Below are 22462 nucleotides of genomic sequence, written 5' to 3' on the forward strand. Positions count from 1 at the left end.
TATAAATACACTTATGAAGTTGTGCTGACAAATATTGTTAAAAATCCTAATAAAACAATTATCAAATATCCTAAAATGTAAGTTGAAAAGTATTAACAATAATTTACATTCTGTATCACCCTAAATATAAAATTACTCAGTATTTGATATTTTCTGGTGTTATTAAATGTTACGTAGCTGCTGTTGTTAATAGGGTTGATGCAGACAGGTATTATTTTTAATTTAATTGATAATGCATTTTAAGCGTCAACAAATAGTTGATTAAATAGGTTCAATTTAAGAAATGCTTTCAGTGATAAATGCAACGTTTTATGCTAGTTAAATGTTTCATATTAGATTTAGGTAATGCTTCTGATTTACTGGGCTTTAAATAAATTATGATTAGTTAATGACAGTGTATAACATTTTTAATTCTTTTCATCTTTACTTTTTAAGAAAAACAAACCTTGATTATGTTTAGGCCCTCAAGAATTGCTTTTGCTTGTGAGGAGAACAGATTTACGAAGAATTTCCTTAGATACACCGGATTACACTGATGTTGTTTTAGAATTGGAAAATATTAAACATGCTATTGCTGTAGATTATGATCCAGTAGAAAAGCATATTTATTGGACAGATGATGAGGCAAGAGCTATTCGAAAGGCTTCTTTAAATGGGACTGGTGAGTGTTTTTTCCCACCATAATGTAAATATTGATTTTATATATTGTTGCATATGTGTAAATATTCTATAACTATTATGTGTAACTCCTTGTTTAATTAATGAATATTCTATTGGGTTGTTCAGAAAGTATTTTTTTTTATGAAAATGGAAGATTATCTTATTGAATTATATATTGTTTATTCTGGTCCAATACCTTTTGCCATCTTTCTGGCATTAGCATGATTCCATGCTTATAATTTTTTTTTTTCTTTGCTGGTGAAAAACTGATCCAGGTGATTTTTGTCCTCCTCATTTGAAGTAAAAGTTTTACCGTCTAAAAATATTGTAGAGACTGGAACAAATAATAATCAGAAGATGCCAAATCTGAAAAATATGGTGGGTGTGGCAGTACATCCTAACTTAGCCGTAAAAGCTATTGGCATGTTACCAAACTTGGATGAGGACTCGCATTATCTTGGTGGAACCAACACCCTTTTCTATTGATCAATTCTGTTTAAGTGATTCATTCAATTTGTTTAGCTGTTGACAGTGCACTTCAGAATTCATTGTTGCATTGCCCAGTAGAAGCAAAAAAGAAAAAAGGGAGGTGTTCCTTTGAAATTCCATCAGATAGCATCATATTTTTTAATGAATATAGCCTTTCGAAGTGCTTTGAGATCTCGTACAATTTAAGTTTGACTGTCAGTAGATTCTGAGTTTATTGAAAGAGGTAGTCTGATTCCAATGAATTAATCACAGATTATTTTCATTAATTTACATGTAATAATCACATTGCTAAACCAGAACATTTTATAATTTTATTAGTTTTATAAAAATTATGTATCTGAAAGCAGTTCTGCATTGCCTTTAAGTAAGTTATTTTCTAAGCTACCTTCAGCGTCATGGTCCACCGTCTAACATGTGAGATAAAACTTAAGTAAGTTGTATACGGGGAAAAAAAAAAAAAAAAAAAAAAAAAAAAAAAAAACCATTTATTTTTAAAATTATTTTAGAAATACTGTCAATGTTATATTAAAACTGTTGCTTTTTATTGACCCAAAACAGTGCTGTTATCAACATTTATAGTAAAGGCATCCATTTCCTTAATGCAGGAAAAAGTATTTAATAAATTATTTTTCACAGCGAATCAGCTTATTTCTTAGCACATGAAGTTATACCCTCAGCCTATAAGGCACAGGCTGATTATACAGCACATTTTAGAGTAAAAAAAGTGCATCTGTGTGCTGGGGGAATATGGTATATTTCCTTTAATAGTAAATCCTTGTGTATTTGCTGTAATTAATTTATCTACTTGATTTAACTACTTAAAATTCATTATTGTTTGTGATAACAATTATGAACCGTTACATATTTTTATGATACCACAATCTTTATTAAATCGTGTTCATTGTGGTAACTTAATATTTGTTGAAGGAAAAAGTTAGGAATATAAAGTACCTTTATTGTAGTAATTTATTTCATCTGTATTATTGCTAAAAACTTTGAATTTTGTATGAATTCTGTGTAATAATAAATGTATAATTCTTTGTATAGATACATAAATTTAATATATCTGAAAATACTTAAAAAAACACAAATCTTTAAAATAGGTCAGACAGATCTTATAACTACAGAAGTTCACCTTCCTGATGGAATAGCTGTAGACTGGATTGCACGTAATATGTACTGGACAGATACTGGTACCGATCGAATTGAGGTTGCAAGGTTGAATGGTTCCTCGAGGAAAATTTTAATAACTGAAAATTTGGATGAACCCAGAGCCATTGTTCTTGATCCTCCTGAAGGGTAAGGTTTCAGTTTACCCATAGAAATACAGTAATTTAATATATATTTGCAGATTTTTTAGAGAGGTTGTTTTTAGCTAACAAATATTCTGTTGATAAATTCATTTCAGAAATATGAGGTATTTGATACTGTAGGACTTTGATAACAAACAGATATTATTCTTTTGAATAAAATTTCAGAATTCAAATTGTAACGAATGCACAACTATTATCAAAACCATTTTGTATGAGCGTTTGGTGATAATTAATTTGTTACACATGGAGCAGGTAAAATGTAGCATTTTCTGTATGAATGGAAGAGTTTATTTATGGGACTCAAATGTGAAATATTCAATTATTCTTTAAATAATGGAGTTTTGTATATTGGATTATTTTCAGCCTGTTTGAAAAGGATTTAACTTTTGTTCAGTTATCGATGAGTCATTACTAACCAAAGTTCTTGCATTATTAACTTTTTTATAGGTTACGAATCTCATTGCAGAGGCATTAATTTTTTTTTGTAAACCAGGTAACAGATGATTGTTTAATAAATATTTAGTGCTGTTTTGATGCTTACAGACTGTAAATCTGAAATTAAAGTTTAGCAGAAGTATTTTATGATTTTTCCCCCCTTCATTCATGTATTGAATTTTATACATAAGTTTTGCCTTTAATGAGCATTTGGAATAATTCTCTTAAGATTATTTAGAAAATGTCTATGGTATAGTACGTTCAGCATATTGCGTTTGGTAAACAACTTAAATGAGTTTTAATTGAGATTAGCATATTTTCAAGTGCTAAAGGTTTATATATGTTCATAATAGTTTTCTGGACTGTATCTTTCAAAATGAATCTGTTTCATGCTTGCTACGTAATCATCCTGCAATGTGACGACTCTTATCTAATCATAGAGCAAAATTTCAACAGAGAACCAAGCCTAGAAATTTTTTACTAAATGTGCAGCCCCTCTTTCCTCTTGCTTTGCTAGCAGGCTTCACTGTGTTCTGTATGTTATCCATTGCAAAGCAGATGTCATCAGTTATATAAACTTCATTATTATACAGCTATCTTCTAATCCTCAAATTAACTATAGAAATTATTACAGTGTGAATCAGACATGATAAGAGTGCCATGTCAATTGTGAGGCCGCAAATGTCAATTGCAATAAAAAGGAACCTGTCTTGGCTGCCAAGTTTGTTGTTCATTACATGTAAATCATCAATATTTTCTACAATGTTGCATGCACATATGCAAGATATAACAAAATACGATGGATGCTTTAAAAATAATTGGCGACCTCAAAATTAACTATTCAATTTTTGGTGCTCTCCCTCTAAATTCCTCTGTTCTCCCAAATTCGAGATCTTTCTATGTTATGTAACACTACTTGAAGAGGGTAACCAAAATTAATATTAACCAATCATAGCTTATCTCTACAATTGTACCTACTTTGGTATAAATACCACTGGCGAGTTAATTACGCCATTCTTCCTATCCCTAACTGCTGCTCTGCCAATACCATGCTATTTTGCTTCTCAAATGCCGACATCATTTCTTTTAAAAAAAACCAATTACGTAGAAATTTATCATATTTAATTATGATTGAATAAGTGTCTGCCAAACTACACTCTTTTGCAAATAAATGAAAGCACCATGAAGGAAGTGGTTGTTTTTGATGAAATTGAATATGTGTATAGCTCATACACAGATAATAAAATGATTAAAAAATCTGGGTCATGGTACCTGTTCACCCATTGAGTGTTCAAATTAGTAGTTGGTTCAACTGCCCCTGGTGGCAATGCATGCTTGAATTCGTCGAGGCAAGAAGTGAAAGTATTATGAAGAGACTGTTGTGAATTGGTACTGGCTAGTGGCTTAGAATAATGGCTTCTGACTGATGTGCAAGGTTTTCGTTGATTGTTCTGTGTATGAAGTGTAATATGAACTGATATTTAGCATGATTGAGAAAGTGACTCTACTGTACAATATTAAAAACTGTTAGTAACAGTATTAAAAACTGTTAGTGACAAACAATATTAAAAACTGTTAGTGACTGTGTTAAGACAAGTTACATTAATTCATATGCAGCCTGATCCTCTCATGTTATCCTTCAGCATTGCATAAGCTTGTTTTAATTTCCTGATTCCCTAAGTCTGCTCATGTAAGTAACCCTTCACTATTTATTCAGTAGTTTAGGACAAAGTCTTTAATTGTATGCAGATTGTGACTTGGATATGTTTTAATATGTTTATGTGGTGCTTAGGGACTTGTATAAGAAATTAATATTATTTATTTTCTTTTCAGCTCAATGTATTGGACAGATTGGGGTGTTAAACCCAAAATAGAAAAAGCAGCACTAGATGGAAGTCAAAGGAAAGTTCTAGTAAATACAGGTTTAGGATGGCCGAATGGCTTGTCTTTGGATTACAAAGAGAAAAAATTATATTGGGGAGATGCTAAAACTGACAAAATTGAAGTTTCAAATTTAGATGGAAGTGATCGTAGGGAATTAGTTTCTGATCACATACCTCACATTTTTGGCTTTACATTGCTTGGTAAGTATTCTTCTGAACTGAAATGCGTATTTCTTATTATTTTCCTTGAATATTTTTTTGTTCAAGAGGTAAATAGTAGGAAGTCTTTAGGAAGTTGAAAGTTTGTATTTTTAATTTTAAATTTACTCTCAAACTGTTTTAGATAATAACTGTTGGTATTTCATCAGGGCGAATTGCTAGGCAGTCTTTTTTGTTTATCTTCATTGTTTCAGTTTATAAGTTATTATTCAGTAAGCAATTGATTTTGCTTGCGTGCTAAGCTTCTTTTATTGAAAGAAGCAATTCAAAGTTAAAATCACGTGCTTTTCTTGTACAAGTTCTAAAATGTATTTGAAACATTAATATGGCATTTGAATTAAACATAAGTAGTGTATGTGATGTACAGTAGAGCCTTGATTGTCCAAACTGCTTAGGACAGGGCTAATTCAGGTTATAGATTTATTTAGGTAATTGATTTTAAGCTTCTACAAAAACATTGGCCCACAACTTGTACTCCACTTTGGACAATAAGCTTGAGTGTAGTGACAAAGCAACTTATTGACGGTTGGTTCATCCAGTCCTGATCTGTCTTGAGGAAATTATCGGACCATTGAAGAAAAAATGATTCAAAATTACTCTTTCAAGAAAATAGTTCTTATTTATTATTATAACGTTGCTTATTTTTTAAAAATTCAAACTTTCACGTAAGAATTAAGTATTTTAGTTGGACATCAAATTATAATTTTCAACAAAATGTGCATTTATTTTATTTACAGTGCAAAGTATAAAATCCAGATATTAATGATATGACATATTGAATAATCTATTATATGGACCTCCCACGTTATATATATATATATTATATATAAATCGCCCTCCCTTTTTTTAGAAAATTTCTTTTTTTTACACAATCTAGGAACAGAGAATATAGTATTCAAGAAAAAGCAAGAGCATCTAAAATTGGATTTTTCTTCCATTTAACTGAAACTTCTTTTGCTCAGAAACATTATTATCTGCATTTGTGCTAAATTACTGCATATTGTATTGTCTTTAAGCATCTACATGCTTGTGAACCACATTTTCATTTCTGGCTCTTGAGTTGTTAAATGTGTGTTGGGAGGGGGTAGTAGTTTTCTAGCTTATCCAGCTTTGTATACCATAAGTGAAGTCCAAAGACTCATATTTGTTAGGAGTGGAATGTTGAAAATTCTGATTTTCCTTTGTTGGTATAGTTAGAAAGAAGAGATAAAGTATTAGATTCTATTGAATTTAAGCTCAGCTAGCATTGTGTATTTCAGTCTTGCTTAAGTTATTTGACATAGTTGATTATTTATTTCAGTCTGTTGTTATTAATCTTATCAAAATTACAGTTTTAGTAAACTATAAAATCTCAGTTTTATTTTCCACTCCAAACTGTACATCCATCACTCAGCCAATTTATTACAGAACTTCAAATGCACTGAAATGCAGCTTTAAATAAATCTTTTTTTAAAACCAGTGCAGAAACAAGGCCATCCAGGAATGCTTGAAATATTTTAGTATAAAATCTGCTATGTGGAGTATTGCAGCATTAAAATAGGACATGTCTGCAGATATATTTTTTTTTAATGCTGGCATAATTTATAGCCAGTTACTAAGTTTCAAGATGATGACCACATATTCGAAAATTTTGGAATATTGCAAGTAAAAAGAAAACTTTTTCAATAAATGGAGAAGTACTAATGTTGATTTAGTGATATAAGCCTTTCACTGTACTGGCAGTCCCCCTATCATCAATAAATAGATGCAGCAATAAAATCTATAGTATGAATTTAAATCTAGAAAACACTGTGATATTTTAATTGTGTAAGATGATTATTCAAACATAACCTTTCTTTGTGCAGAATCATCTCCATGCAAAATCACTTGTGTGGGGGGGGAGAACCTATTCTTAGACGACGGAAAAATATGTGGTTGTGTCATAAAGAAGCATAACCAAATGGTGATGCCTGCTGCCATGACTGCATAATAAAATTTGAAATATGCAGTTGAATTTTGACTTTAAAATATGTACCAAAAAAAGCGTAAAAGTGGTGGTGCTTTAAAATAACGACAAAATTTTCTGATTAATGGAATATGTGTTCAAAATGCAAATAATGCTGAATAGAGATTATATAATTAAAGTCTTCATTGCCACAACAATGTCCTAGTCATTAGTTGTTATATGATTTTTAAGTCTAAAAATATCATGACTAATAAAGAAAATGACATTCATACTGTTGAGACTAAAAAGATTTCATTTGACTATTTAATGGAATTTCTCTACCGAACAGTTACAAACAAAGATGTTGAAAGGGAAAAGATTTTATTTGACTATTTAGTGGACAGAACAGTTACAGGACTATAACAGTAGATCTTTGTAACTAAACAAGAAATTATATTGATATTTTTTGGAAATTTTTATTTTCTTGAAAAGTTACAAAAATGCTTCATTATTTTTGCAAACAACCATACCAGAATTTATAGATGCTATTTTATTAATCTTAAGTTCGGGATTTGAAATCCTTAAATATATGAAACACGAAATCGACTGAGCATCGGTGATTTCAGATCTCAGATTTTGTACAATATGCATACTTAAATTTGTAATCTTTCATTTATTCTGCTGATTAAGATATGTTCTGTGCAGCAATCTTTTGAAAATGCTTTAATTCCCTTAGCAGCTTTCTTGTAACTGCTTATTTCTTGGCTTGAGTAGTAAAAATTTCAAAGGAATGGAAATTCCTGCAACTGTAAGAATTTGAGTGTTATGCATATTATCATTTTATTACAGAATTTTTTCCCTTGGCTTCACTTTTGTTTCATTTAATGGCAGCTATTATTAATATATTATGAATAAATTAGTAAAAATCAGAGTTTTATTTTTCCATTGCCTTTCATGTTTGAAACCTTAAATTTAAAAATTTGTTTAATTAATTCATTACCACATGCTCCAATTCTTTATCCATATCATAGTCATTTAAAATTAGTGGGGAAACTATCTTAGATTGCCTTCGGTAGTTTCAAATAAAATTCTTTTGACTTGGCAGTTGATATACGATTGCCCTCTAAATGATTAGAGTTTTAAAGGTTTTTTTGCCTAATTTAATGTTTGTTTTTCTCTTATATCATAGTTATTTGTTGTTTTGTCAGTATAATTCCTTGGCATTGTTGTTCTACCTAATTTAAAAGTTTGGTAATATTCTTAAATGAAAACACACTTGTTTTGTGTTTAGATGCCATAATGAAGATGTTGCAGTTACAAAATAAGATTTTTCTTTTCTATTTTTTTCAAAATAAATTGTTTGGAGTAAGAATAACGTAGGGGCAAAGTTCAAGTCAAAGTAGACATCAAAGCACTGAATCATGAATATTAGTGGGAAACAGTAAGAAGAGTCAAGAAATTTTGCTCACTACTTCTGTACTGATATTTCTGAGAAACATTTTTGTTAGATACCCAAATTTAACAGTTTGAGTCATTGAGATTTTAGCAGAAACTTTTTTCCCTGAAAATGATGGGATAATGATAATAATGATGGGGATTTTTTACCTAGATCAGAGTGAAGTTAATGATAAAAAAAATTAAACAAGTGCTTATGGAAGTGTTGAAATGTATAATTTAAAATTCCGTTGTGAGAATGTTTCTGGTTAATCCAACTGATATCATAAAGCACTGTATTCCATTAGCTGTATTAATAGATTCTGAAGTGTGTGTGCATTATAAATATGCACTTTTTTAAGCAAAAAGAAGCCTTTTATTCAAGTATAATATAAGCTTTATTTAACTATCTAAATAAAAGTATACTCAAACCAAACTGAAAAGCATGCTAGTTTGGTATGTGTTGACGTGCATTCATGAACTTAATTTGGTATTTATTAGATACCCCTTTTTTATAACTCTGTTACATTCTTGCAATACTATGTTAACCTGCATATCCACACTAATTCTAACTAAAGCTGTGTTATTCTGATATTCAGTCTGGATGTATTTTTATTTGGAACACCATGTGTGTATAGTTATTCATTGAAGTTCTGGTGAAAAAATATTAGGAGTTATTAAATTTGAATTTTTTCTTTATAGCTGTTTGTAACATTGTGGTGAATTTTCAGCTGCTATTGTTTATCCTATTAACTTAGATGAAATTGTGATTTCTGAAAAATACTTCATAGAACATTCAAATGTACAGAGATGAAGATCATAGCACCGATTGGCAGTAATTATGAAAGCTCCATATGGCACATACAGTGGATGAACAAAAATATGGAAACACCTTGTGAAATGCATGTTTGAAAAGAAAGATTGATTTTAATGAAATATGTAGGTGGCGCTGGCGTTTTTGACTACTGACGCCACCTATACAACTTCGTAAATGTGCTAAACAGTTCAGTTGTTGTCGAAGTACTGTTATGTGAGGTTGTCATTGCATTATGTCAGAGTTAACAGACTTCGAACGTGGGCAAATTGTTGGAGCACGTATGGTAGGTGCTTCTGTAAGCAAGGTAGCCGAGGTGTTTAGTGTTTCAAGAGGTACTGTATCGAAGATATATTCCGCATATTTGAAAAGCGGAAAAACATCATCTGCTAAATCACAGCGCGGACGAAAGTGTGTCCTGAGTGATCGTGACAGACGATCATTAAGGGCAATAGTGACGAAAAATAAGAAGACAATAGCTGCAAAAGTTACTGCTGAAATGAATGTTGTGTTACCGAACCCTGTGAGTACCAAAACAATTAGAAGGGAGCTTCATAAACAGGGAATTGCTGGCCGTGCTGCAATTGAGAAGCCACTCATCAATGATGCTAATGCCCGTAACAGGAAAAGGTGGTGTTTAAGTCATAAAGCCTGGACTATAGAGCAGTGGAAGCGAGTAATATGGTTTGATGAGTCTTCTTTCACATTGTTTCCCACTTCTGGCCGAGTTTACGTCTGGAGAACGCCATCTCAAGCCTATAATACAGACTGCTTGTTGCCAAGAGTGAAACATGGCGGGGGTTCTGTTATGATTTGGGCAGCCATATCGGGGTTCTCTGCTAGCCCCATGATAACTGTGTCAGGGCACATGACTGCCAAGACTTATGTGAACATTTTGGCCGATCAAATTCAGCCCATGGTACAAACTTTGTTCCCCGATGGTGATGGTGTCTTCCAAGACGACAAAGCCCCTGTTCACACAGCTCACATTGTCCAGGACTGGTTTTCTGAGCACGAGGATGAGTTGTCCCATCTCCCCTGGCCACCACAGTCACCAGACCTGAATATTATCGAACCTTTGTGGTCTACATTGGAACGGAAAGTGAGTTCTCGTTATCCACCGCCAACATCATTATCTGAACTTGCCACCGTTTTGCAGGAAGAATGGTATAATATTCCTTTGGCAAATATACAGGAACTGTATTTATTCATTCAGAGAAGACTGCAAGCTGTTTTGGATGCCAACAGGTTTCCTACACCATATTAAGCAAAGAAACATGTTTTTTAAAGGTGTTTCCATATTTTTGTCCAACCCCTGTATCTTTGAGTCATGAAGCAGTGACCTATAAACTTCAACTGTTACTATTGGGGATATTTATTTTTCCATTATATTTATTGTCTATGGGTTATGAATGAATTATTGCTCATTTCAGCATTTTGCTCTAAGTAGGTTGGGGGTGCAAATTTAAAAATTGTCATTAAAAAATCAATGTTATCAAAGTTTTCAAAGTTTTGTATTAGAGGCATAAATGCATGCATTTTTAACCCCTTAACTGCCGCGGGCGTATATATACGCCTTGCTCAGCCGATGCGTTAACTGCCCCAGGCGTATATATATGTCCTTCCAAACTGCTATCATTTGCTTTGCGCTGCTACACCTAAAATTATTCGCAAAGTTAACGCATCGGCTGCGCATCTGGGGCAGTTAACGCGTCGGCTGAGCAAGGCGTATATATACGCCCGCGGCAGTTAAGGGGTTAATTTGATTAGTTAAATGTTATGCATTATGCTTATTTTGATCCAAAAGTTTAATTTTTCTTTTTATAAACAGTTTCAGATGAAATTGTGTTGATTGCGATTGAAATTATATACAAATAGGATAGAATTCTCAGTTTGCTATGTAAATGCATTCTTTCTGAATGGATTGAAGATCATAGAGCTTTCCATCGTTTGTGATAAATTGAGAAGTTTCTCTGGTTCTTGTCACATCTCCTAATAAATCTCCATATGTCCAAATTTTTATTTTGTGTGAATTTAGTTCATCGTTTTCAAATATAGTTTTAGAAAAAATATATAACTTTAAGAATCTGAGTGAAGGGAAATACTTTGAGAAAATTTTTTATGAAAGATTCTTAAAGAGAGTTATTTTCAGTATTATTTCCATGATTGATTAATTTTCGATCTGAGAGACTGTTTTAATATATTATACAGGATAATAGAGCATTTTATAAAGACCTAACTAATGTTTAATAAGGGTATATTCGTATGTAGTTTTGTTCTAAATTTGTAAATGATATATGATTAAGCTCATGTATGCACGCTAATTATTAATTTAATTTTCTTTGGTTTAAAAAATGCTTTTAAATAAAACTTCAGAAGTCATCATTTAAAATTTTCAAAAAACAAAAAACAAATTACTTAAAAACAAAGTGAAATTAAAATTTTATAATAATAAATTCAGATATTAAGTTCATGCATTTCAAAATCAAAATTATGTTTAATAATATGCATAGTAAAGTGACTCTAAATCAAATTTATCAATTTCTACTCTTTTGAAATTGTGTTTTAAATTTGGGGAAGGGGTTCAGGTTTTCCATATTGATATGTTGGCAGCTATGAAATCATAAACCTTGGTGAATTTATGCACTTGGCTTTATCATTTCAAACAAGGCATAAAATGTAGTAAGAGTTATAAAACATTTTTTATATAAGTTGTTTGAAATGCTGTATAAAACAGGCATAGAAAAGGTATCCATAAGAAGACCGAAGAGAAACACGCCTCAAATAAATCATAAAAGTGAAGCAACAACCAGTGTTAGGCATAGATTTTTAACATAGAAACTATCGAATTCGAGGGCAAACAAAGTCTCTCTTCATCCCTCTTCCCTGCACTCTATTATGGTTTTGTTCAATGTTAAATCTCTGTTTACCAGTTGAAGGATCACTTAAATGCTCTGAAACTAGGCTTTGAGAATTCCATTTCTCGCATACTGAAACTGAAGAATTAATTCCACTTATTAAAGTATTTTTGAGTCCAATTCACTTTGTTTTCCAAAATAAATATTACCGCTGAATTGAAGGATTAGCTATCCTCAGTCCTATACTTGCTGACATTTACATTCACTATTTTGAAGTTAAATTATTTGAGAAACTATCTTTTCATCTCTGGATTTAACAAAGAAGACTTATCACATATTTTATCTACTATTAATTCGATTGATCCACCCATCCACTTCACATCTGAATTTGAATCTGACAACACTCTTCCCTTCCTTGATATTTTTATAAACCATAATGAATCTGATTTCAACATTACCATTTTCAGTAAACCTTTTTCTGTTTGTTTGCCTCCGTATGCTAAGTCGTGTTACCTGACTATACAAAAAATGGCTTCTTTTTATTATGTTTTCTTGCACTCTTAAAGTTTGTTCCTCTGAATATCTACTTGATAATGAATTCAATTATTTGAGAGCAGTTGCCATCGACAGAGGATTTTCTCCTGTAGTCATTGATAAAGCTTTTAAAAAGTTTTCCTCTTTCCATCCAAGCTGCTAGAATAATCCTGTGACTGCTCAATTTGTGGATTAAAATCGCTTAAAATTTTTTTTTTTTTTTTTTGCATATTTTAAATCTCTATGTATTAGAGAATTGAAATGTGCATTTTTTCTTTCTAGAAAATATATTTTTATCATGAGAAACTAAGCTGGCAGAAAACCCAATTTTAGATGTCACCCCTCCCAGAAAAAGATTTAGAGTTAATTTCTATTTATTATATAATATAAAAAAGTAAAATGTATAAAACTTCAGAAAATATAAAGCACTGAGGAAAAAAAGAACCTTAGCAATGTAGTTTAGTATGATAGAGTTCGAAACAGGATTCAAGGCTTTGCTCTCTGAGGAGCAGTTAGAAAAATTTAAATCACTGTCACTATCAAAACTGAAATCACTTTCAGAATCTAATAAATCATCAGGAATATATGCTCTGTCAATCGCTGTATGTTATCAAGCAGCCATTTCTGATTAGAAAAAGGCAGCATAGTGAAGTTAGAGTGGTAAATACCAAGTACTTTCAAATGCCGCAATTTAGAGGCCGATTAACAACATCTGTGGGTCAAAATCTAAATTAAATGTCTAATACTGTACATAATTTATTTCGCTCATTAAACGGTGAAAGCGTGGGATGTGCTCCTCAATAAAGGTATAAAAGCACATGCCGGCGAAAATTGTGGGATGAGCAAATTTTGCAATATTTGAATTCCCTGTGGAAATCGTGGGATGAGCAGCCAGAGGGGTAATAACCTATTTATGCTTCTCTTCCATTCTTCTGTAAATTACAAAATTCTAAGAATTCTCCAGAAATTCAATTTTCAAGTCATTTTTCTCATCTATCAATAAAATTTATGGTTCATTTCTTAAAGATACTGTGTATGACTTCAATTCTTGGGGAATTTATAGCATATCTTCTCAGTGTAGTTCAAGATATATCAGCCAAACCAAAAGAGCATTAAAATTTTGCATTAAGGAACATGAATCTTATATGTCTAAAAAAGGTGAAATTTACAAGTTTTCAGTTGCTAATCATAGTTGGAAATTTAATCAGAATTTCGACTCTACATCTGCAGAAGTTATCCAGAAAGTTTCTTCCACTGGAGAATTAGATTTTCTTGAAGCTTTTCACATTTACAAAAATTTACCATGTTTAGTTAATGATGTTAATGCAGTCCCACTTAATATTTTTAAATCTCTATTATTCTAGTTTTTCAATTTTTATTTCTATAAACAGATAACACTAGTCTTTCGTCTCCCTTAGGGTAAAAATATGTTCGTAACTTTATTTTTCAGTTGCAGATTTCTTTTCTCCTGATGAAGAGAAACTTTGTTTGCAGTTGTAATCGATAGAGTTTCTATGCTAAACATCTATGCTTAACACTTTCACTTTTATGAAGTATCCATAACAATTAAAATAGTATGCTTAAAAACTGCTTAAAAACTTATTTGTTTAAATAACTGCATGCTGGTAGTTTAATTAGGCTTTCCATATGGACATATTTCATGTTTCCTTCATGAGTAACTTAATGCATGTTAGTTTGCATTAGAAAATGAAATTGTGTTTTCCTAGATAGGAAGGTTTGTCAGATGTAGATATCAGAAAATTTAAAGGAATGTACTTTTTTTAAAATGGTTCTTTTAATTCAAGTATTTAACCCTTCAAGCAGCCAGGGGTTTGTCCAAAAGGGACTCCAAAGGAAAGTGACATTTTCTTGATTATAATTGCAGAATGATCCTCCTTTTTTGTATCTTAATTCCTTTTCTTGCAATGTATTGACTACCTTAATTGCCTTGATACTATATTTGTTAATAAAATTAATTTTACTCCATTTCAGTTTTCTCATTGTTATCAAATAATTCAATCAATAGCTTACTTTAATATTTCTGTCATATTTCTCACACTTATATAGAAATGAATATTGTTTTGCATAGGAAAATACATATATTGGACAGATTGGCAACGACGCTCTATTGAACGTGTTGATAAAGTGACAGGTGTGGTAAGAGAAATTCTCATAGAGCAACTTCCAGACCTTATGGGTTTAAAAGCTGTTGCTGTAAATGAAATACATGGTATGATTATTAATAACATTGTTTCTTTTAAATATTGAAAGTTGTTGATTTTAGAAGTTATTGAAGCATTTGAAATAATTCATATATATTTCAAAAGGTAATATCAGCCCTTGACCATTGATTAGTGATCTTGCTTATGAATTGTTTCATAGCTTAAAAGATGTATTAAATGAGAAAAATTGCTGTTATTAATTTTTTTCATTTGGGAACTTCATTCCATGGGTTATAAAAGTGATAAAATTTGCATTCATAATAACCAGAGTTAATATTAATAATACAAGAGTAAATTATTTTTGTACTAATTAATTATTTTATAAACACAATTCCATTACTATAACTATGATTTGTATATCATATATTGGGTCTCTGAGCTATAGAATTGTTCAAATTTGTAATTTTGTGTATATCATGTCAGTTTTTTGTGTAGTTTTAAACTATAGTTGTATCTATGTTCAGATTTATTTTAATTGATGATTATCTTTTTGTTATTTTTTTAAATTGTAATTTAAAATTAACTTTGTATTAATTATTTTAAAATGTATTTTAATTTTTTCCTCCTCCTGGATAAGATTGATTTAAAGCTTTAACATAGCCAAAAGTGAAGCACCACAATGTAACACAGGGTTCGTAGCGGTCCTTATAAGTGCTGCTTATATTTGAAAATAAAATATAAAGGCCCTTATAGGTGCTTACATTTTCTTTAAAGCCCTTATTTTTTTTTTTGTTTTTGTTTTTGTTTTTAGTGCTTTTTTTTTAAATGAATGCTAGGAATGTCAGATGGTGAGTCATACTCCTGGAAATAGCTTTTTCCCCTTTCTCTGCATTAACATAACCTTTGGTGTGCAGCACGAAGAGTACAGACAGGTGCCCGTCGTTCTATTGGTCAGATAATTGCGAAAGCAGTAGAAAATTCCGCTACATTCAGCATTCTTTTCCTCCCACCCAAATACTACACACATTTGAATTTCTATCAAGATCTTAAAAATTTGCATTCTCGTTCTGCTTGGTCAGTTCATATTCGTGTTTAGTATGATCGTTATGCTTATATTATGAGCATATGTATTAATGTTTATAATAACATTGTTGCAGTAACTGCTGAAGTACAGTAAACTTCCAAAAATGGTTGTGTTTTAACACAGATTAGCTTTCTAAGGAATAATATTCGGAATGGCTTAAATAAAGGGAAAGAAATCGAATAGTCAAAATAATTTCATTTTTTTGGCCAATACATTATACAATACGAAGGTTGGGAGGTCTCCCCTTTCTCCGCAAAATCTTGAATATTGAAACTGTTACAGTTCGCTGCAAAACAAGGTACGGATCTTTTTTTTTTTTTTTTTTTTTTTTTTTTTGGTCACTTTCCAATCTGGATTGAATAGGATTAAAAGTTCTGTGGTCTACCAACCCAAGCGAAGAATGATTCAATTCTGGAAATTTAACGCCGTCTGTTGAAAATTAGAATGAAAAACACCCCAGTTATTTAGTTCTTTATTCTCCCAATACCAGCAGTTGTTGATTCCGATTGCGTAATATCACGTAGGGAAGAATTACAGCGCACGTATTGCGCAATAACGTTTGCGATATTTTGCAGAGATAATTAATTTTGATGTTCAGTCCGAGATTTGTTTATGAAGACTTAAAAGAGTTTTACTGTACCTGTTAAGCAGAATATTTAGTTCCGTTGGTTTATTTTTATATGATGCACATATTGAAATGTCAAAAGCATTTATTTAGCGCAAAAATCTAAAGAGCGTCTACAGTCTAACCCCCTCATCCGCTCCTTCAAGTTACGCTCGACTGTCCGAATATTCGCCAATTTCCAAGTATGTGGGTTAGTTAAGCTTTTACTGTTAAAGATGACTGCATGAAGCAAATTTCTGTCTTCCGATTTCAGAAATGTTCCTCTTTTTTACTTAAACTACTTTGCTTGCAATATCTGTTAAGAGAAAACTGATATACAATGAAAATTTAGAAAATGTTTTGAATTTAGATTTAAATTATTTAAATATCAATATGAGTGGAAAAATAAATTGTATTTATTATTAGGTTCCAAGCGAATGCAATAAATACGCATTATTGTTATTTATTTTCTCTATTTTGAACTGAAATTTCATCATTAAATCTTGTAATATAGTTTAGTTCTTCATGGTTTTTTTTTCTCTCATTGTAAACTAGTTCTGTAAATTGAACTATTATTTAAAATTAAAAACAAACAAACAAACAAAAAAAAAAAGTAATTATTTTCCATGGTTGAGGTAATGCTTATTCTCTCTTAGTAAGTACTTCATTTCTCATATTTTAAATTACAAGTCTAAGTTTTAAGGTTATGCAGCCTATGTATGATGTAATTAGACAGGTGCTTATTTTTTTTTTCTTAAAATGTGCTTGAAAAGTGCTTATAGATGCTTATTTTTTTAACTTAATGTGGCTATGAACCCTGTAACAGTAATGTGCAATAAGTCAAATTGTAACTTTGCATAATTTTTCATTTCTAGTCATCTGTGCTATTTTTAAAGTAAACTTAGATGCAATAATATATATAATTAAAAAAAAATTTTTTCCCTTAGGAACTAACCCATGTGCTGTTAATAATGGAAACTGTACTCATCTGTGTTTAAATAGACCTGGGAATAATTACACATGCTCTTGTCCAATTGGTTTAGAACTCACTAGTGATAATATGACCTGCATAGTTCCTGAAGCTTTTCTTCTTTTTTCCCGCAAAGAAAATATACGTAGTATATCTCTTGAATCAAATCGTGATGATGCTATTCCTGTGTCTGGGGTTCAGGAAGCAAATGCTTTGGATTATGATATCAGTGACAGTCGGATATATTGGACAGATACAAGTTTAAAGGTATTAAAGCACTAAATACATTTTAAAATTATTCAAATCTTTATTGTACTACCTTAATTGTCTAGACACATTTATTAATTATTATTGATTAATTGCTTTATGAATTGTTGGTGAATTCCAAATATCTATTAATGGCTGTGCATGTTCAGTTTTAATATAAACAAACAAAATACGAATTTTTAGCAAATTCAGTATGGATTTGACAGTAATTTTTTCTTATATGTATATGAAAATAAACTTTTTACTGAAAAATTTATGACATATTTAGATTGAAAAAACAAATTTATTTGAAGTTATTTAGCATTTTCTGCGCTAGCATCTGCTAAAGCTATTCTTTATGTGAGGCCAGAAAGTAAATGCATCCCATTATACATTATGGAAGCTATACCTGTATATTTTTGTGTACAATTAAGTGTAACTATACCTGTATGTTTACTTGTAAGTATATACTATACCTATATTTTTGTGTTCGGTAAATGTTACTGGCTTACAGCTACTCTTAACTTTTATGGTAATATGTAATTGTAGCTTTTAATATTCAGAAAAATAATAAAAGGATTTCAAAAATATGTTTTGGATGATTTAGTAAAAGCAAATTACTTTGAAAACTGTAAATAAGAATGCAATTAATATAAAAAGACACTATGTTAACCTTCAAGTTTTTGTTTTGTAGTTTAATTTTCTTTGCTTTTATCAGAACAAAATTAAATCATCAATATTTTTAAAAATTTATTTGATTAATTAATTTTTTAGACAGAGTGCTTGTATTTGATAGTTTTCTTTGGCCAAAGGGTGGACATATTTCAGCTTTTCATTATTTTGTATTAGCTGAAGTTTCTTTTACTCTGGCAACTGTAATTGGCAACATTAAAATTTCATTAGATATTCTTAAAGTTTAGTGTGCTGAGCTATTAAAATTGCATTTATTTTGAAAACTTTATATGTCTCATGAAAGTGCACCATTTACACCATTTGGATATTCAAGTGTTACATAACTGCTTCTTTAGTCATCTTAATGCAATTGCATTAGTGTTTTATCAGTGTGAAAAAGAATTGGAAATCCTAAAGGAATTATTTCAATACAATAATTTATTGTAATGAAATTAACCCTCTAAGCAGCCAAATTATATCTACTCATTCAAAAATATTAGTCATGATATCTTTGAATACGTAGATATGCATCTTGAAATATGCCCAGACAATTAAAGTATGTATGTAAATTGGAAGAAAAGGAATCGATATGGATTGAAATTGAGGAGGTCAGTTTAGAATGATAATTGAGAATCTACCACTTCCTTTTGATTGTTTTGGTAACTTAAGGTTTGGCAGCCAACATCTTGGCCACTTAAAGAGTTAATAAAGAAACTCTTTGTTGAAGGAGGTTCTTTAAATGTAGGTATAGGGAAAAAAATGGATCGTAGTAAGTTAAATATCTTATGTAATTTCAAGAGGATGGTATTTATAAATAATAATAATAAACAGACTTGTAATTTTTTTTTATAAAATTGCTAAATGAAATTTAAAATTTTTGTATAATTAAGAAAAGAAGAGCGGAACAACCTTACTATATGTTTTCTTCAATTTTATTTCTTTTGCTGTATCTAGCAACAAGAATTATTTAAATTGTTTGGCACTGCAAACATCAGTTATGTTTCTGATTAAGTATTTAATGATATGCAACCTAATTATGAAAGGATTTCCTTTTGAAACTTTTTTTTTTATAAATTGCTCTATTTAACTAATTTAAAAGTTTTCTCTTGTCATATTTTCATACAAGCTGTGGCTTTTTTATGCATACTTGCAATAATTTACTGTCATAAATATTTCATGTGACTAAGTTTTCCTAATTTACATTGTGCTGTTCATAGAACTGCTATGAAGTCTATGTGCTTGTAATATTGAAAACATTTGGCTTTTCTACAATTAGTCAAAAATATTTTCTTTGTTATTTCATAATTATTAAGTACAATAAATTTACAGCTTTGCAGTTTTTATCTTTTTCACTTTGAATATAGGTAAAAAATTATCTTTTATTATTATTATTATTATTATTATTATTATTATTATATTAAGTACTGACTAGAACCCAAACGGATAAGAGTGTCGAAAATTGCTGTAATTTGACATGGGTTCAGATTTCGATGATAGCCTCATTGTATGAATGCTTTTATGATTTTACCATTGCATAACATAAATGTGAGCTAATTCACATGAGAAAGTTCTCTATTGAAAGCATAGCTTTTGCTGAGTAGATGCCCTTTACCTCTTTTCATATTCAAGTAAACTTCAAAACTCTGTCGTATAGATTTTCCCGATTTCAAAAACTGTTCTAGCAACTAAACATACAGTTGTGTGCTTCTATTATTTCCCATTAATGTTTTTGGTATATGACTGAGTGAGAAGATGGCTAAATACTGGTTGCTGTACTTGCTTGTCATTCAGTTACTTGTAAATGTTTGATATGAATACAGGCTGACATTCCTTAAAATAATCTTTATGAAGTGTCTTTTCTAAATGGTTGATCCTGAAGCAAGTTTTGGTTAATTGAAAATGCCAGATATTTTTTAGTGATAGTCAGTATAATGTTTCATACCATTTCTCCATCTACTTTTTATACCATTTCCCCATCCATCATCATTTGCCCAATATATCTTAAATGCATTAAATTTTATGAATTAATTATGTAGGGTTATTGTTATTATTTTTCATAAACCAGTTTTTTTTTATGTATTGCATCTTTACTGTCACTTCTTGCTTCCATTTCTCTACTAAAATGTAAATGAGGCAGAAAGAGATAATATTTAAAAGAAGGTTTTGGAAGTTTAATTCAGAGGCCACATTGCTGAATTAGTTTGCTTAGATAAGATTTTGCTATTCAGCATTGCATTATAGTTGCAAATATTTAAATTGCTGGTAAGAAGTTTTGAGCCAACTTCACATTAAATGTTTTGTTTAGCCCTTGGCTACTAAATTTTAATTTGAAATTTTTTACTGTTACTTTAATTTTCATCACCATAAGTGGCTGGCTGATTTGTAAGTTTTTCCCCTTCCACCATTCAATGCATATATGGTTTACATTGTGATTTAATAAAAATGTTTTAAAACCTTCATACAACTTTTTAATTCATATGATTTATTAAAAATGTTTGTTTTAAAACCTTTACACAACTTTTTAGCTCTGTCCAGACATAGCGATAATTAACTTAATATCTGTTAGGAGTTTGATATTTATTTTTATGCTATCAAAGTGAGTCAAACTTTGTAATTGGTAGTTTTCAATTAATTTTTTATATATAAAGTCAGTTTTAAAACCACACATCTGCATTCATCTGCTACTCTGGTTATCATAAGTTAAGGAAAAATCACAAAAATCACGATTACTGAAAAAGTTACATGTAGAATTTAATAAAACTTATCCACAATATACAACACATAGTAAGGTATCAAATAACATAAAAAGAAATTACCAGACAAATATGGTAGTATAGAAATTAGCACATGTATAAAATGAATAAATCGAAGGTGTCAGTTTGCTATAGGAAAAGTACCTTCAATATGGAATATAATTGCCTCTAGAAGCAATACAGCATGTACAGCGATGTGTGATGCTTTCAATTATGCGGTCTATCAGTTCCATAGGAAGCGAGAGCCATTGCTTTTGCAAAGCAGTTGCAAGTGCGGCAAGAGTTTGAGGGAACAGATTGAGAGCAGCTAGACGTCTCCCTAAAGCATCCCAAATGTGCTCGATAGGATTCAAGTCTGGAGATCGAGCTGGCCACTCCATGCGCATAATTGTTTCCTGTTGAAGATAATCATCTACGATGTGAGCCCTGTCTGGTCTTGCGCTATCGTCCTGTAACAGGAAAGCATCACCTATTGCCCTGGCGTATAGGTGCACATAAACATCAAGGATGTCATCTCTATAAATCTGAGCATTCACTTTTCCCCTTAGAAAGACATGGAGGTCAGTGCATACACCCAAAGAGATGCCACCCCAAACACAGACACTGGCCCTTCCGTATGCGTCTCTTTTACGGATGTTTGACGGATGATAACGTGTTCTAGGTTCTCTCCATATCAAATAACACCTACTATTGCTTTCTAAACTAAGTCTGGACTCATTCATAAAGAGAACTGCCCTCCATTGATCAGGCATCTAGTGGACATGTCCACTGAAAACGGTCCCTCCTATGGCATGACGTGAGCGGCACACTAATGGCCGGTTGCCTCGCATACAGACCACCTTCTGAAGCCTTCTACGCACAGTTGACGTTGACACGAACCTTCCAGTGGCTGCAGCAAGGGAGGATCTAAGAAGAGTCGGAGTAGCAGTTCTATTCCTGCGTGCACATAATGTCAAATATCGGTCATCGGAACTCGTCATAGCTGTTGGCCGTCCTTGGCTGAACCTCCTAGATGCCGAATCTGTGGTTTGAAATTACCTCCAAAGTCTGTGAACCACAGAAGGACTCCCATTTAGCCATCTGGCCACTTCTGTTTGACTTTGTCCTGCCTCTAGTCTCCCAATGGCTTTCTATCGTAGTTCTACAGGCAAATGACGCCTGGAGATCATTGTTACGAATCGGCTATATCAGATTTCTGATGTCACTGTCACAGTGAAATATATGGGCTTGCTCTCAAACATGGACTTTTATGCTCCTCGCGGATGACATATTCCGAAAGCAACACCACTAATTTGCATATCGCAGTTTTACTCAGCTACTCGTACTTAGCAACATATTCAAATTTTACACGGTTTGGCTTATTTTTGAGGGAGTTATCTCTATTTTTGTGATTTTTCCTTAATTTATG

At 31.3% G+C, this 22462-nt stretch overlaps 1 protein-coding gene across 1 annotated transcript in view; it reads left to right on the plus strand.

The window, feature by feature from the left end:
• arr (low-density lipoprotein receptor-related protein 6) overlaps positions 1-22462 on the plus strand; it is a 108332-nt gene that overhangs the window by 48123 nt on the left and 37747 nt on the right. The window contains exons 6-10 of the mRNA XM_085817750.1: positions 461-661; positions 2253-2448; positions 4731-4981; positions 14653-14793; positions 17361-17650. Coding sequence (XP_085673876.1) covers positions 461-661; positions 2253-2448; positions 4731-4981; positions 14653-14793; positions 17361-17650 — 1079 coding nt within the window. The remainder of the gene's footprint in view (positions 1-460; positions 662-2252; positions 2449-4730; positions 4982-14652; positions 14794-17360; positions 17651-22462) is intronic.

The sequence above is a fragment of the Stegodyphus dumicola genome, chromosome 5 (genome assembly GCF_044657685.1).
Source record: "Stegodyphus dumicola isolate Sdum_Otavi_A_Nest chromosome 5, ASM4465768v1".
Taxonomy (NCBI): Eukaryota; Metazoa; Arthropoda; class Arachnida; order Araneae; family Eresidae; genus Stegodyphus; species Stegodyphus dumicola.